At 37.8% G+C, this 15548-nt stretch overlaps 1 protein-coding gene across 17 annotated transcripts in view; it reads left to right on the forward strand.

Moving 5' to 3' along the window:
- Positions 1-15548, forward strand: part of CASK (calcium/calmodulin dependent serine protein kinase) — a 169969-nt gene that overhangs the window by 97974 nt on the left and 56447 nt on the right. For all 17 annotated transcript variants that reach the window (XM_039334824.1, XM_039334819.1, XM_039334823.1 and 14 more), the window contains 3 exons: positions 5889-6011; positions 8402-8485; positions 12200-12299. In XM_039334824.1, the coding sequence (XP_039190758.1) occupies positions 5889-6011; positions 8402-8485; positions 12200-12299 (307 nt within the window). The remainder of the gene's footprint in view (positions 1-5888; positions 6012-8401; positions 8486-12199; positions 12300-15548) is intronic.

Raw genomic sequence — 15548 nt, forward strand, 5'->3', positions numbered from 1 at the left:
TTTTGGTACCAAGACCCTCCTGCTGGAGATACTGAGGCTCCTCCTCTGATATGGGAGGAGGAACCACTGCAACTCCCTTGAGTGGAGTCTTGCCCATGGGACAATGCCCATGCAAGATATCATCTTTCCTAGGAGCTTCGAGAGTTGTATCAAAGGTACTCTCTTGTCTTTCTGAATTTGATGAGCCAGCTTGGAGATGCTGCTTCGACGTTCCTGGGAAAGATATACCCTGCACTGGGACGAGTCTGTCACCGCTCCCAGATGCTGTAGCTTCCTTGAGGGAGTGAGATGGCTCTTTTCTACATTGACTGAGAATCCGTGTTCTTGTAGAACGCGGATTGTGATCTGGAGGTCTAATTTTGCTTGCTCCTGTGAGCTGGATTGAATCAATATGTCGTCCAGATAAAACTGTACACGCACCGGCATTAGCCTGAGGTGGGCCGCTATTACTGCTAGAATTTTGGTAAATACCCTTGGGGCTGAGGATAGACCGAAGGGTAGTGCCCTGTATTGGTAATGCCGGTGTGCGTAGGTAAATCTGAGGAATTTTCGGTATTTGGGGTGGATGGGAATATGCAGGTACGCCTCCGTGAGATCTATTGAGGACAGGAGGTCTCCCTTCCTGACACTGGTTAGGATGGATTTCAGGGACTGCATTTTGAACCTCCTGTAATTTACGTAATAATTCAGGCCCTTTAGGTCCAATATTGCTCTCCACCCTCCTGATGGTTTTGGTATCACAAAGAGGATGGAATAAAATCCTCTTCCTTCCTCTTCCTTTGGTACCCTTTCTATGGCCTGAATTGACAAGAGGTGTGCTATGGCCAAGGTTATCAGCCTTGCCTTGTGTGCCTTTTTGGAGATGGGACATCTGATGAATCGGTTTGGTGGGGGAGAACAAAAGTCTAAGGTCAGGCCATGCCTGATTGTCTCCAAGACCCAGGCATCGGTAGTGGTCTGCTCGCAGACCTCGATGAAATTCCTTAACCGACCTCCTATGGGAGTGTCCTGTCTGGCGTCACTTGGCGCGTTTAAAGGGTCGGCCTCCCGATCCTCTAAAGGGACGCCCTGACTGAAACTGGCCTCTGGCTCCCCTGTTTGGGCGATCCTGGGAACGATCCTGTCTTGAATAGAAGGATCGTGAGCCTCTAGACCAATCCCAGGATTGCCCTGGTCGAAAGGGCTGTGCCCAGTCCCAGGAGTTGCCTGGGCGGAAACTTTGCCTCCGGAATTCCTGACTGCCTCTCCTGTCCAATTTCTTTGATGGATGGACTAGAATTTTCCTTTTGTCCCTACTCTCGCTTACATGTGGATCCAGAATGGATCCAAACAAAAATGACCCACTGTACTTGGACGTCGAAAGACGCCACTTGGCCTTCAGATCTGTCTTCCAATTTTTAAGCCACAGTAGTCAGCGAGAGGCCACTGTAGCCGCAATGGATCTTGCCGCATACTTGGTTGCATGAAGTGAGGCATCAGCCATAAATTGTGATGCCGCCAGTATCTTGGCCAAAGTTTGGTGAGCTCTGACCTGATCTGGAGGTACAGTGGTTTGTAGCTCGCGAAGCCACATTATGCACGCCCTGGCGAAGAATGATGATGATGTTGCCGCCTTGGCCGCCCAGGCTGCGGCCATGTGGGAACGACGGAGGGAGTGCTCAAATTTCTTTTCCTCTGGTTTCAAGGCCTCCGCCACGTCCCCTGGAATCGCAGAAGTAGAAAATAATGAGATCAAGGGACTATCTATTGCGAGGACATCTAACATGCCCGAAAAGGAAGGAGAAACATTGAACAGTTTCCTTTCCACGCTATTAGGTGCTGGTGGTGTTGCTAGGGAATCCCATTGCTCCTCTAACGTGGTGCGGAAAACCTCAGGACAAGGAATGTACTTGTCCTGTGGAACTTTCTTGGCAAAGAGAGGGTTTGCCTCTTTGCTAGTAGAAGGACTTTCCTCCTGAACTGCCTTTATCAAAAGTGATTTTAGAAGAGCTGGATCAAAGAGGCCAGAGCTCGTTGCCTGCTCAGGAGTGGACCCTTCATCCTCCAAGAGGGGCATATCAGACATGTCTAGGTCTAGTAATTCTCCCTCTCCTATTTGAGAGGAAGTTTCAGAAATGTTTGTAGCCGGAGCCTTACTTCGTCCCTTAAGGGATGGTTGAAAGGCTACTTGGCCCTTAGAAGCCATAAATTGGGAAAAGGCATCCTGCATGAATGCCTGAAATTGGGCAGACCATATGTCCTCCTGGGCTTTGTCCGTGGACGCAGCCACAATGGGAGTATGGTCTGGTGAGGAGGCAGGTGAGGAGGAGTGGGAGGAATCCAACTGCTCGGTTTCCCCCAGAGGAGACCAAGTTCTGAGAACCTCCTGGGGGGTAGGTTCTGTAATAGGGGCCACCAATGGGGCAGGGGAAACCATGCTTGTCCCATTGGAACTGGTTTTCTGGGCCCTGGCAAATTGTCTTTCTAGAGCCAAATGTCTCCTCGAGGCCTCTCGCTCAGCTGTTTTGGATGGTCCCCTTTGGGTAAGATGCTTTGTTTTAGCTTTCTTCTTCCCCCCCCCCCACCTCAGATTCAGAGGATCTGCGTTTTTGTTGTTGTTGTGGGGGGGGGCAATTGGGGGACCTGCATAGCTGAATACGAGACATTGTCTGCCATTGTGCCAGGTACCCCGAGTAGGCAATACCCGGAGTGGGGAATAAATTGTACGCAGATCGGTTGCAGATGAATGAGGCCTGCAAGGCTTATTCTGCACAGAAGAAAAGAATGGCCGGACAGACAGGTCCCTTTGGAAGGAAGGATCCTGTGGGCAGTGACTAAAGGTCACCTTGAAGAACAGTGGATCAATTCAAATTTTTTCCTCCCTCTCCTTCACCAAGGGCGATTGTAATGGCCCGGATTAGAAGGCAAATGATTTGCTGGCGCTGTGATTATGTATTCCCCAATGTGTGGCTGTGAAAACAGTCCACCGGGTGTGCTTATAATCCTTTCTACCTCTCCCTCTCTCTCTCTATCCCTCACTTTTTGTGGAAAAAACTCCAAGAGTATGAGCCAACTAATATGGAGGCTATAAGAATTACACCCAAAATGGAGTCTAGGTGAAGGCTACGCCTTCCTGCTAACTGCCAAGAAGAACCACAAGGTTCAAAATGGCGAATTTGCTCCAACGGTCGCTCCGTCGGCTGAGGAGGCTTTGGGGACGGCAGAAGCTATTTTTAGAAACTTTCTTTCGCTCCGAGAAAAAAACCCCACGAGTCCTCCTGAATGGACCGTGGTTTTCCTGCATGCTACGGGCTGAATAGAAAACGGCCGTCAAAAGGGTGGAGGAGTTGCCGTTTGCTGGCAATCCCCTAAATCCTGGGCGCCGCTGCTCTAATTAGCCCTGGGGCTTTCTTGCACGGCCCAGCTGATCCGGGAGACAAAGGCAGCCGGCGCTCCCTAATGTCTCCGCTGCCTCTCACAGCTTCTCTCGGCTGTTTGCTCTCCTCTTTTTTTTTTTTTTTTTTTGAGATACTCTCACCACTCCTGGTCGACGCCTTCAAGGAACGGCGATCTGCGGCTGCTCGGAGCCCCGAGCCAAGGCTGAGAGGAAAGGGATTCCCTGTGAGCTTTTTTACTTTGAATTGTAAATTTGGCAGAGAGAGAAGAGGGCTTTAGGCCTAATTGTAGAATCTTTGTCAGGAGCTAAAATTTTAGCTGCTAACGGGCTTCAAGACTGAGTCAAAACTGGGGTCACGCCCAAGGGAAGGGTGTGGCCAAAGTTTTTACCCAGTCTGCTGGGCAGGAAGGATGTCATAGAACCCAACCATTGGACTCTACAGCCATCCTGCTGGAGAAATGTTTATAGATTTTAACTTTAAAAGTGGCATTGCTTTGGGAAGCAGTAATTGGCAGTTGAGGATTTGCTTCTTGGTGTTCAATATAAATAAAAGATGTATATAAATAAAAGCAAAATGCTCCAGAGATCTCTATTGGTTAAGATATGCAATTGGGTGTTATTTTTAGTAGTTTTCTTGAATTTTGAAGGAAATCTGAACTTCTTTGCTACTTATCCCTATACAATTGTATGGATAATGGCCCTCGTTGCCCAGCTCCATATTGTGGTTCATTGTTTAAAGTTACTGCCACAAAAATAATTGCGAATGAAAGTTCTACTCCCTGACCTCCCTGCTCAGTAATAATTTTGTTTCGATTTCAGTTATATTCCTGACATATTTACTTCACTCTTTAAAATATGTATATTTATTCCATTCCCTACATGCAAATTTTACCCAATAAAAGATAATCCTATATGCACATTTTGAAGCTTTTAATAAACTTTCCAGATTGTACTTGGCAATGAAAAACATTTTTTTCAATTTATACCAATATGTTTAGGTATAGAATAGGATAGCATTGATCACCAGTGTCTCACAACTAATATACAACTCCCAGCACCCCCAAAACTATTCTCCTACATTTAACCAGTGCAATTTTTTAAAAATCAAAGGTGCAAATGGGGTTCTTGTTGTTACATTCCAGAGTCACAATTTGCAGGAGCAACTTCAGCCCTTTGGAGAGAGATTTGAAAAGATAGGAATGAGAGAAGGTGACTACTCCTGTGCCCACCCTTTAAATCCCCAAACAATATCAAATAAGCCAAAAATTCTGACATTTCATCTCCATGTTCATTTTGCTTTGGTTTAACGTTAAACCTAGTTTCAAATTTACTATTTTCTTTATGGAGCTTACATAAATTGTCTAGTACTTATTCTCAGATTGAGATTTAGATATCTTTCTTCCAACAATGACCTCCAAAAACATTTAGTTCTCATAATTCCCAGAGTCAATTACTTCAACAGATATGTATATTTCATTCCATTTAGGACCAAGATCTTTCTGTAGTCTTTCTCTCCATCTTGTAGCAAGTCATTTACTTGGCTACCACATTTGAATAAGATCTTTAGCATTTGTCATTCCATTGTTTCAATTGAGATTTGTTGACTCAAATCTTCTGTATCTGATTTCTATAGGTTCTACATCATCTATATACAGTATGTATGCATAGAATAGAATAGACTAATAATTTTATTGTCACTTTGAATGTACACTAATTGGTATACATTAAAATGAAATTTCATTGTATACAGCTCTCAAAGGGTCACCACCTCCAATATACACTCCAATATACACTAAAAATAAATAAATACAGAATCATGCATATACCCACATATATTATATGACACAGAGGAACAACACTGTCTAGTTCAGATTATGTATACATGTGCATGGAGAGAAAAACAAATCTTACGAGTTTACCAGAAAGATAACATAGGAAACAAAGCTATTACAGAATCAGATAGTCCTGCTAGAAATACTTCAAAACCTATTTCACTTTCTCAAAAGAAATTGTATACCATTTTTGCAGAACCAGTGAATTTTGTCAATTAATTTACTTGCTAATCTTTTATGTTAGTTTAATTTCACCCAAAATATATTATCTTAGTAAATGATCCTGATTCAGTAATAGTAAAAGTGTAGATTGTATTTCTTTGGTGGAAATCAAGAAATTATTGTGCTCATAAACCTGGTATATCAAGTAATGACACTATTTTATTACATCTTGCTTAATATTCTAATGAGACATTGCAGTGATTTCTTGTTATGTTTTAAATATGTGTCTTTTTCAATCTACAAGTAAATTATTATTTTAAATGACAGCTTATTTAACTTCTGGGGTTTTAATTTCAACAGATTGTTGCTAGAAAAAGTACAAACGTGAAATACCTGGTATAGTTTTTCTTTGTTTATTAAACATTTTGAAAATAATTTGCCTTCAAAAAAAAACTTCAGAAACTGTGTGAAAATTTTACCATAGTGCCTAGTTTTAAATTACTTTTTTTCTTCCTTAGATGAATCCCAGACAATGGAGCCATATATCTGAAAGTGCCAAAGATCTAGTTCGGCGTATGCTTATGCTTGACCCAGCTGAAAGAATAACTGTTTATGAGGCACTTAATCATCCTTGGCTGAAGGTATGAAAAACAAAAATCTTTAAAAATCCGAAAGTCCTTTCACATACTTATTTACTAACATGAATTACATTCTTACAAGTCCATTGATAATTTATGTAATAATTTATTGCACTTATTCTATAAGTATCCATTGTTTTGGGTAACTTATTAGAATACATAAATACAATTCTCAATTCACTTAAAATTTTAAAATGACATTAAAACTAAAATATTTAAAATATTAAAAATTTGAGTAAAAAATACCAGTTTAGCCCCTCCCCCCAAACTGTACTAAGATGCCAGATGGAGTATGCCAAAAAAAAAGCGGCATTTATTATTGATATTAAATATATTTGTGGGCAAAGGCTACAAAAATGACCCAAAGAGGACTGTAACTATTCGGAAGATTGTATATGAATAGATAGCTGTATTGATAATTTTACCCTCAACCCTCTTTTTTATTTAAACATACATTGAGTTCTTTACTCTTGTTTATTTCATTTTTTTAAAAAAAATAGAGAGTAAAGTATTCTTTGCAAAAACTAGGATAATTGCTTTTGCAAGAATGTTAAGATATTATTTTACATCTAAAATCCAGTATTTGCTTTTGATTCACATTTTCTATTAATTTAAAATATACAGATTAAACCTTTCTAAAAGACATAAAAAGCTCAATTCAAAAATGGAATAATGAAAACCAGTAAAATTGAATATTAGGAAAACATTCAGCCAAGATATCACTAAAATAACTAACTGTATGTTAGAACTCAGCAATATAAAATTCAAAGGCAAAGTAATCAAATAAAGGTTCACACCATAAAGATCTACAAAGATTTTTGTTACTTAGTTTGTTTTGTACATCATTACTAAATGGATTAACCAAACCAGACAATCCTTTATAAATAAAGTTTCAGTTGGCATAAATATCTAAACAGTAGTAAATAGTCCTACATTTCCATAATGAGAGTTATTCCAGAACATTTTTAAGAATTATTTCTAGGAGCTTGTTCTATTTAGTGATATTCTTTTAAAACTTACAAATTTACATAAATTTCCTTTAAACAAATCCTTTACTGTTCAATTGCTCTATTACAGTGGTTCTCAACCTGTGAGTCGGGACCCCAATTGGGTCGAACGACCATTTCACAACGCAGTCCGTCATTTTTCCCCCCTTTTCCTTAGCTGTGCTACTCCCTTTTATTCTATTGGCTTTTGAAAGCCAATAGAATAGACTCTCTTGAATATTTCAAAAGCCAATAGGAATTGTCCAGGCTGTCTCTGCCCTGCTGAGTCCGCCAAAAGTCCCATTCTGCAAACGGTGCTGCACCAGTTGAGTAGTCCTCGACTTACGGCCGGTTGAGCAGTCCTCGACTTACGACCGGTTGGGGGTCACGGCATTAAAAAGGTTGAGAACCACTGCTCTGTTATATCCAAGAATTCTCTTTATAAATGCATATGAATATACATACAGATGTATATATGTACAATATATAAATTTAAGCCAACATAGTCAATTTGCACCAAAGGTCTGGAAATAGTTTAAAATTCTTTCTACCAAAATTACTTGAACATTTTCGCACCAAAACTTCTCATACATTTTCTGCAGTCATTTTAGTTGTGTATCTTTCTCATACTTTCTTCTGTACCTGCAATAACTACTACTCATACTTTCTTCTGTACCTGCAATAACTACTACTGTACCTGCAATAACTACTACTGTTACTATGGGATCAAAACAGCGGCCAACATCTTGTACAATCCTGTTGTTCAAAATGAAAAGGGAAGGAATTTAACACTGAAACAAAGTTGGACATAATTATGTTGCAACAAAGCTGGTGAAAGATCTCTAGCCTTTGGCAAATATACTAGACAGAACATAACATTAATAAAATTCATAGTGTCATGATGCATTCCATATCTTGTATGCCATGATAAACATATGCATTAGAAATCCAGCTATAGAAAAGACTATATCCTTGACACTGTGTCCTACACCTTTCTTTTTTCCACCAATTCAACAACTTGTTTATATGAATTCACTTTATAAAATGTTTTAGGAGAATATAATCCTAGTGTGAAGCTAGGGAAACCTGTGCTGATAATCCCATTGGGCAAAATTTGTAACTATAAGATGATAGTTGGCTGCTACAAATCTTTGATACCCATAAATATGTATTCTCAAGCCCTATTCACTAAGCAGAGCAATATATAATCAGAAGGACAAGTATTCTATCTCATACCATCTTGTTTGCAAATAGCTTTTTATGTGCTCTGAAATCAAAAGTAGTTAGATAATTTATAAACAATGTAGACTGATTTTTCATTTTATTTGGAATTTTATATAAAAAGTGCTTTAGTCTCATGTTTGTGAAATACCACTGAATATAAGAAAATTACATTGCTGTCTATAGGAGCGTGATCGCTATGCATATAAGATTCATCTTCCAGAAACTGTGGAACAGCTGAGAAAATTTAATGCAAGAAGAAAATTGAAGGTAAAAGAACAATAGCACACCTATGTTAAACTTATTTATTTATGAGACTTATATACCGCTTTAAGTGCGAGCACTCTCTAAGCGGTGTACACTAGTAAGCAATGTATATATATTTACATTGCCCCCAACAATCTGGGTCCTCATTTTACCTACCTCGGAAGGATGGAAGGCTGAGTCAACCTTGAGCCGGTGAGATTTGAACCGCTGACCTGCTGAACACAGTCAGCTAAAGTGGCCTGCAGTACTGCACTCTAACTGCTGCGCCACCTCGGCTTATGATACAGATTTGTAGCAATAATACATCATACAAATTGACTGGCTGTATTAGCATTCAATTTGGAATAGATACTTCAGGAGGTACAAGAATATGAACACAGCATTTGTCTGCTGTTTATCGAAGCAGCTACATCTGTTTCCATGATCACAGTAAAATCATGTGCACTCCTGGAAATGGACCCAGCTGATTTAATGAGTCTGAGATGCTACATTTATGTTCCCATGTATTCCTCAATACTTCTTCCAAATCAAATATGAACATTCATTGCATAATCCCATTATTTAATTGAAAAATGCAATATATTTTTTGAAATCAAAAATTGGCAGAGATATTTGTGACTGATGTATACTTTTCAGTAAGTTGTTTTGTGGTCTCAGAAGTCATGGATTTTTTACGTATACATCTCTCCTTTAATATAAGACTATACTCTTGCATATCTGATTCTCCATGGAGATTCCGTCTTTGATAAGAGAAAAATTCCCCTTTGAAAGTATTCTTTGTTCTCTATAAATATCAAATCTGGGATCATTTATATAATGATTAGAGCATAGAACATTCTACATTAAAGAAGGCTTGATGGAGTTGCTCTCTTCCTTTATTTACATTAGTAGAGATAATGAATGTTTCTGACTTTTCCTCAGAAGTCACCCTTCTACACATCTCTCATAAAATATATAAATAACATGTAGAAGCAGCTTTGATAGCAATATCTGAATCAGCTGGGACTTAAAAGTATAAATCTAAAGCATACACTGAGATAAGCATTAGTTTTTCTAGAATTTTCACATAACACAGCTAACATTCATTCATACAATACTTTTTCCTCATAAATGTTATAAAAGATACTTTCCTTTTTTGGTACTAACCATAGAAACAGTATCAAAAATCCTCTCAAGCACATGTGTTCAGCTGCTGCAGTATATATTTGGGCAGAGATAAACCAAAGGATTATTTATTTCCTAGTTATCACTTTTACATAGAGACAATATTGTTTGAGCTAGGCTTCCTTCAGTTAAGAGGATAGTGTCAGTGGTTAGAATTTAGATATCACTGCAGAGCAGTTTCTTCTTTAATTCAGTCAACTAAAACAGACTGGTCATGGTAAACAAACACAACTGCATTAATAGATCTCTTTAGACTAATAAGGTTTCTTTTTACATCCTATGTTTTTGTAATCAAGACACACTTTTTTATTTGTGCCAAAAATAATTTTTAAGCTAGTTTAAATTATTAAAATCATATAAAACAATTAAGCTTAATTATGCTTTCTTACTTATATAAAGTTGTCAGAGAAAATTTATTGTTTTGAGTTGCATAAAATAGTAGGTGATGGGTGGACATATTTTTTAAAATAAATAATACCGTTCTTTACCTGTACTTTTGCCAGTTTGTGGAAACATTCTAAAGGTCATAGAAAACTAATACTTGTTCCTTTCCTTTTCAATAATTGCTTTGCATATCTCAATCAAACTAGCTTCTTGGTTATTTTTTTAGTATATTAACAGAAATTTGGAGAACAATTTTTGTCCTACTTCATTATTATATGTCACATTCTTTTATGTTTTTTAATTAGAGATTTCTTTTTTTAATTCTCAGCATAGTTCAGCAGGTAGATATTTGAGTTTGAAGGCTGGACTGTCTTATTGGAACCATGATTGCAGCTTCACATTTATTATTTAGTTTCTACCTTTCAATATTTTTATAACTGACTTGGATAAAAAAAAGAAAATTGGTTATCAGATTAGTAGATGACACATTGTCATCTGCAAATATAATAATAATAACAATAATAATAATAATAATAATAATAATTTGCTTTGACAAATTCGCTATTAGTCAATTGCAAAAGGCGGCCTTACTAGGAACTGCTTCCATCCTGCGACGATACCTGTAATACCATCAAACATCCACATCTGCCTAACCCAGGTCCTGGGTAAGGCCTCGATAGGTAGACAAAATGCCAAATCCAGTCTGAACATCTGGCTGACTGTGCGATGATCCATAATAATAAAGTTGGAAGGGACCTTGGAGGTCATCTAGTCCAACCCCCTGCTCAGGCAGGAAACCCTATACCATTTCGGACAAATGGCTGTCCAGTCTCTTCTTAAAAACTTCCAGTGTTGGAGCATTCATTGCTTCTGGAGGCAGGTTGTTCCACTGATTAATTGTTCTCACTGTAAGGAAGTTTATCCTTAGTTCTTGGTTGCTTCTCTCCTTGATAGAATGTTGAAAATAGGAATAAAATTCAAAACAAACAATTGGGTCAGAGAAATGGGCTAAAAATAATGGAATTAACAAATGAATAGGATGTATTCATACTTGGTAACAATACTTGCGAAAAAGATTTTAGAATAATAGTTAACTGCAGCCTGAATATGAATCTGTGAGGTAACCAGGGCAGATGAAATTTTAGACTGCATCAACATAAATAAAATTTCCAAATTATGGGAAGTAATAGTCCCACAATTTTAGTTTGATCATGTTACAAATAATATATTGTAACTAGTTCTGGGCATGATATTTTTAAGAATGATTCAGAAAAATGTAAACAGGTTCAGAAAAAAAGCTGCAAAGATGATTAACAAGCTAGGAACAATCCTGTGAAGAGTGTCCATATACTGGAGAGGATATCACACAAAAGGTCAGGACCTGTTGTTAATCATTCCAGAATGCAAAATGTAAGATAGTTTCTTTAAATTGGAGAGAGACAGATTCCAGTGGCTGTTAGAAAAACTTTCTAGAAAAAACTGCCCAGAGAGATGATAGACTCACTTTCAATAAATCTATTCAGGCAGAGGCTAGACAATCAGGCTTTATGCAGTGAGCATGGGATTAGAATTGATGCCCTAAAAGCTCCTTCCAACTTTATATATCTTGTAATTTGTTATGTTTATTAAGAAGAATTAAGTCCAGGAAGTGAATTCTGTTTTCCATCTTCTGCCTTCAGAAAAATAATGTTACTAACCAGACAAGAAAAAACAATTTTGAATGTTTCATTCTCAACTAAAAGATATGTCCAGTAGAGAACAGGAGTGTTCAAAATTTTCACTATTAAGAGTGAAAAAACTATCAGTTTCAAGGACAAAGCAGATATGCCTTCCAGTGAACAATTTGTGTATAGTATTAGTTTATGTATGCTAATCCATAATACTTTTATAAAAGATCAAAGAAAAGAAGCTTTTCTTTTATCCTGGAGGTACGCATGGCACTAAGTCTCTTTACAGATGACCATTAGCTATCTTGTACAATTCTAAAATATTTTCAGAACTGTATGTCCAGTTGAAAATTTCCACATCATTTGGAAATAGCCAGTTTTATTATGGAAACACTTAAGATTCTTCTGATTAATTCCAACGATGAATATTAATCTAAAGTGATTCATAAAATTTGTTGAAATAACATTGATGTGCAATTAGTAACAAGTTTTATTTATCTAGGGTGCAGTACTAGCAGCAGTATCAAGCCACAAATTCAATTCCTTCTATGGTGACCCCCCTGAAGAACTGCCAGATTTCTCAGAAGACCCTACCTCCTCAGGTACTTTTATCAAAAGTATATTAAGCTGTTACGTAGTTTTACAGATGCTTCCAGGACCAAGTAAGACTTCATTAAGATAAATTTGGCTTTACAGAATTTTACCTATAGACCAGACATATCAAACTCGTGACATCGCGCAACATATCGGGACAGTTTTGCCATTGCTGGCAATGGGATGGGCGTGGTTTCCGGATGATGCGTCCGGCCCACGGGCTGGCAGTTTGACACCCCTGGTATAGACAATGCAAAAAATGATAGATAGGACACTATGCAAATGGTGGTCCAATTTATACAAAAACTTAATGCAGAAATTACTGGGATAGTACATAAACTTGGGACTGACTATATTTTGACAACTAAATTATTTGAGTTCAGTTTTAATTCATGCTTTCAATTATTTGTTTAAATAGTGCTGTTAGAATGCTATAGTTCTAATTTGGTCAATGTTTTTACTGATGTATCATTATTTTAAGTGTCCAAACCAGTTCTGAAGTCAGTCTAGAGTTGTGCAAATCCCCAACCATATTAACATCTTTGAAAATTTGAAGACAGATCCAATTAACTATGTAAGCACAGTAAAGACTTATATACACAAATACAAATATGCTTCTTGAGTTTCTGCTTATTAAAAGTTGCATTATATTATTAATATTGACAAATCCACTACCAAAGAAGATAACTTGGTCAATTGTTGTAACACATGTGAAATAAAGATAATTCTCTTGTTCTTTTAATATTCTTTGTACTATTGCAAAAAAGAAAAAGTAATTTCTGACTGTTCTTTTTTTCTTCTGTATCTTTAATTGTAGCCATCCTTGTATTGTTGTTTGGAGAATATTTGAAATAGCAGAAAAGTTTTCTTCTGTAAAAGTCTCAGTGCAAATCATCTAGGAAGACATAGCAGGCAGACTTTTGAGGACTTGGGGAATATGAACTGTATTATTTTACCCTTTTGCATTTTTTATCCCTTATAGCCCAACTGAAGCAAATTCTTATTTTTTTTCTTTCCCGTGATCTTTCGCTCTGTTAGAGGGATAAGGAAAGGGAGGTAGTCCTTGACTTACAACAGATCCACAAAAGGTACTTATGGTCAGGTCTAAAGCCCCCCCCCCCCCGCAGTCACATGCTGCATTTTGGGTACTCAGCAATTGACCCACATTTAGGGCCACAACAGTTTAATGCCTTTTAGTAGCCCCTGAAGCCAGCTAAGGCTCCCCTGAATGGCTGATTAGCTGGATTGGCAGCAGGCCAATGCCTGCAAGGACACAGTAGCTTTGCACGTATAGCCCCTGCAACCAATCTGAGGCTCTCCTAAGTGGCTACCTGGGTTGGAACCAACCGAGGTCTCCTGACCCACAGCAGGTTTACATCTACCCGTGAACCCAGGGCCTCTCCAACCTGTTGAATCACTCCCTCAGTCCACTTAACAACCCACATGGTTGTTTGACAACAGCAAATAGGTGAGCCAGGATGGTGGTTGCTGAGTTAATTAGTCATGTGACATCTCATTTAACAACTGCTTCATTCAGCAACTGAGATTCTAAGCTCAACTGTGGTCATAAGTCAAGGATTACCTGTAGTTGGAAATAATAAAGGTACTAATCTGAGTATGCTAGCTGAGCCGAGCTGTTCCAGTTTTTTCTTTGTGCATTTATATACGTTTGTATATATTGATGTGAAGACATTTGTATGAATGATTTAACTATATGTGTGTATATACAAACACATACAGAGCAATGATATAAATTATTTTGCAAATAGGATTTCATTCTTCCAAGCAATTTTTGTCAATAGTCATAAATGTGTTAATACTTATTTTTTGTCTTGGCTTTATTGGTGAGATCGGCGGCACAGACATTTAATAAATGAATGCATATTTTTCTGACTATTGTATTGCATACATGTATATACGTGTATATGCAAGTGTTTATGTGAATACATTTCATGTAAAGGCTCCAGTATAGACTTCAGAGATGGTTGACAACTTTAGTTGACAAAGCAGGAAAATTAGGTAGTGCGGATATTTCCAAATACAGTTAATCCTCATTTAACGAAGATAATTGGGACCATCACTAAGTGATGCAGTCTTAAAGCATGACATCATGTGTGTAAGGCCCTGCCTCAGCTGAATCTCTCAAGAAAGCAGAACTAATGAAACTGGCATCATTACAACAGGATCTTTATTGAGCATTAGTGAAAGCAAAAGAAGGCAGGTAGGATCTGAAAAGCCCACGCAAATTCACTAGGTTACACACTAAAGTTTAAAACCCCTCCCAACTGCCCAGTCCATAGGAGCCAATCCAGAGGTATGAAAATGTTGTGAGAACTCTGGACAGAGACAGTGATAAGAAGATGTTTCCCAGACATCTCTTCCACGTTGAAGCAGAGCAGATGGCTTCGGGTAATTTCCTCCCCCCCCCCTTACATTCCCCAGAAAGATATCAAGTGAAGAGGAACTGATGACTCCAAAGGGCCCCCCTACCCTCAGAATGGCAGCATCCCGATAGAGATCTATAGGGACCTGACAATGTGACTGCATTGCTTAGTGACAGAAATTCCAGCACTTCCCGTTGCTGTTGTTAAGCAAATCCTGTGGCATTGTTAAGGAAGGACATTACATGGTTGTCATTTGCCACCACCTATCAACTTCCCTATTACTTTGCTTGTAGGAAGCCAACAAAAAAGGTTGCAAATCTTCTGGGATTCTGTAATTTTGTGATTGTATTGCAGTATAGAGTTAATATATCCAATCAAAGTGGCACATAATAAGTATTTTCATATTCTTTCAGATTTAATACACACACACAAATTATAAATTTTCAGATGATTGGTCTTTTCAATGTAAATAAGATTTAGTAGTTTTCTACTTGCTCATCAGTCCTTTTTTTATTTATTTACCGGCATGATTTTGCTTTCTTGTTTTAAAATAACATGCGCTAGTAGGACATGTGAACTCCTGGATTTTGCTTTAGATTTTTGTTTAACTAAAGTAATTTTTTTTTTAGAATTCTGACTTGTAGAATGCAGTGTTAGAATTCTGACCTGTAGCTAAGAATAATTGACTTGTAAATCTTTAATAAAAATCTCATCTCTATCATGAACTCACTAGTTATGTTACAAGCTGGGCTAAAATGCTTTGAAAATTCAGAAAAGCTATATAAATACTATTAGTAATTATGATTATTAGTAATTATGTATATACAATATTTTTATTCTTTCTGTATTTCTAAGCTTATAAAATGTGGTATG

Source organism: Crotalus tigris, unplaced genomic scaffold (genome assembly GCF_016545835.1).
Source record: "Crotalus tigris isolate CLP2741 ecotype Arizona unplaced genomic scaffold, ASM1654583v1 scf7180000017637.401561, whole genome shotgun sequence".
In the NCBI taxonomy this organism is placed as follows: domain Eukaryota; kingdom Metazoa; phylum Chordata; class Lepidosauria; order Squamata; family Viperidae; genus Crotalus; species Crotalus tigris.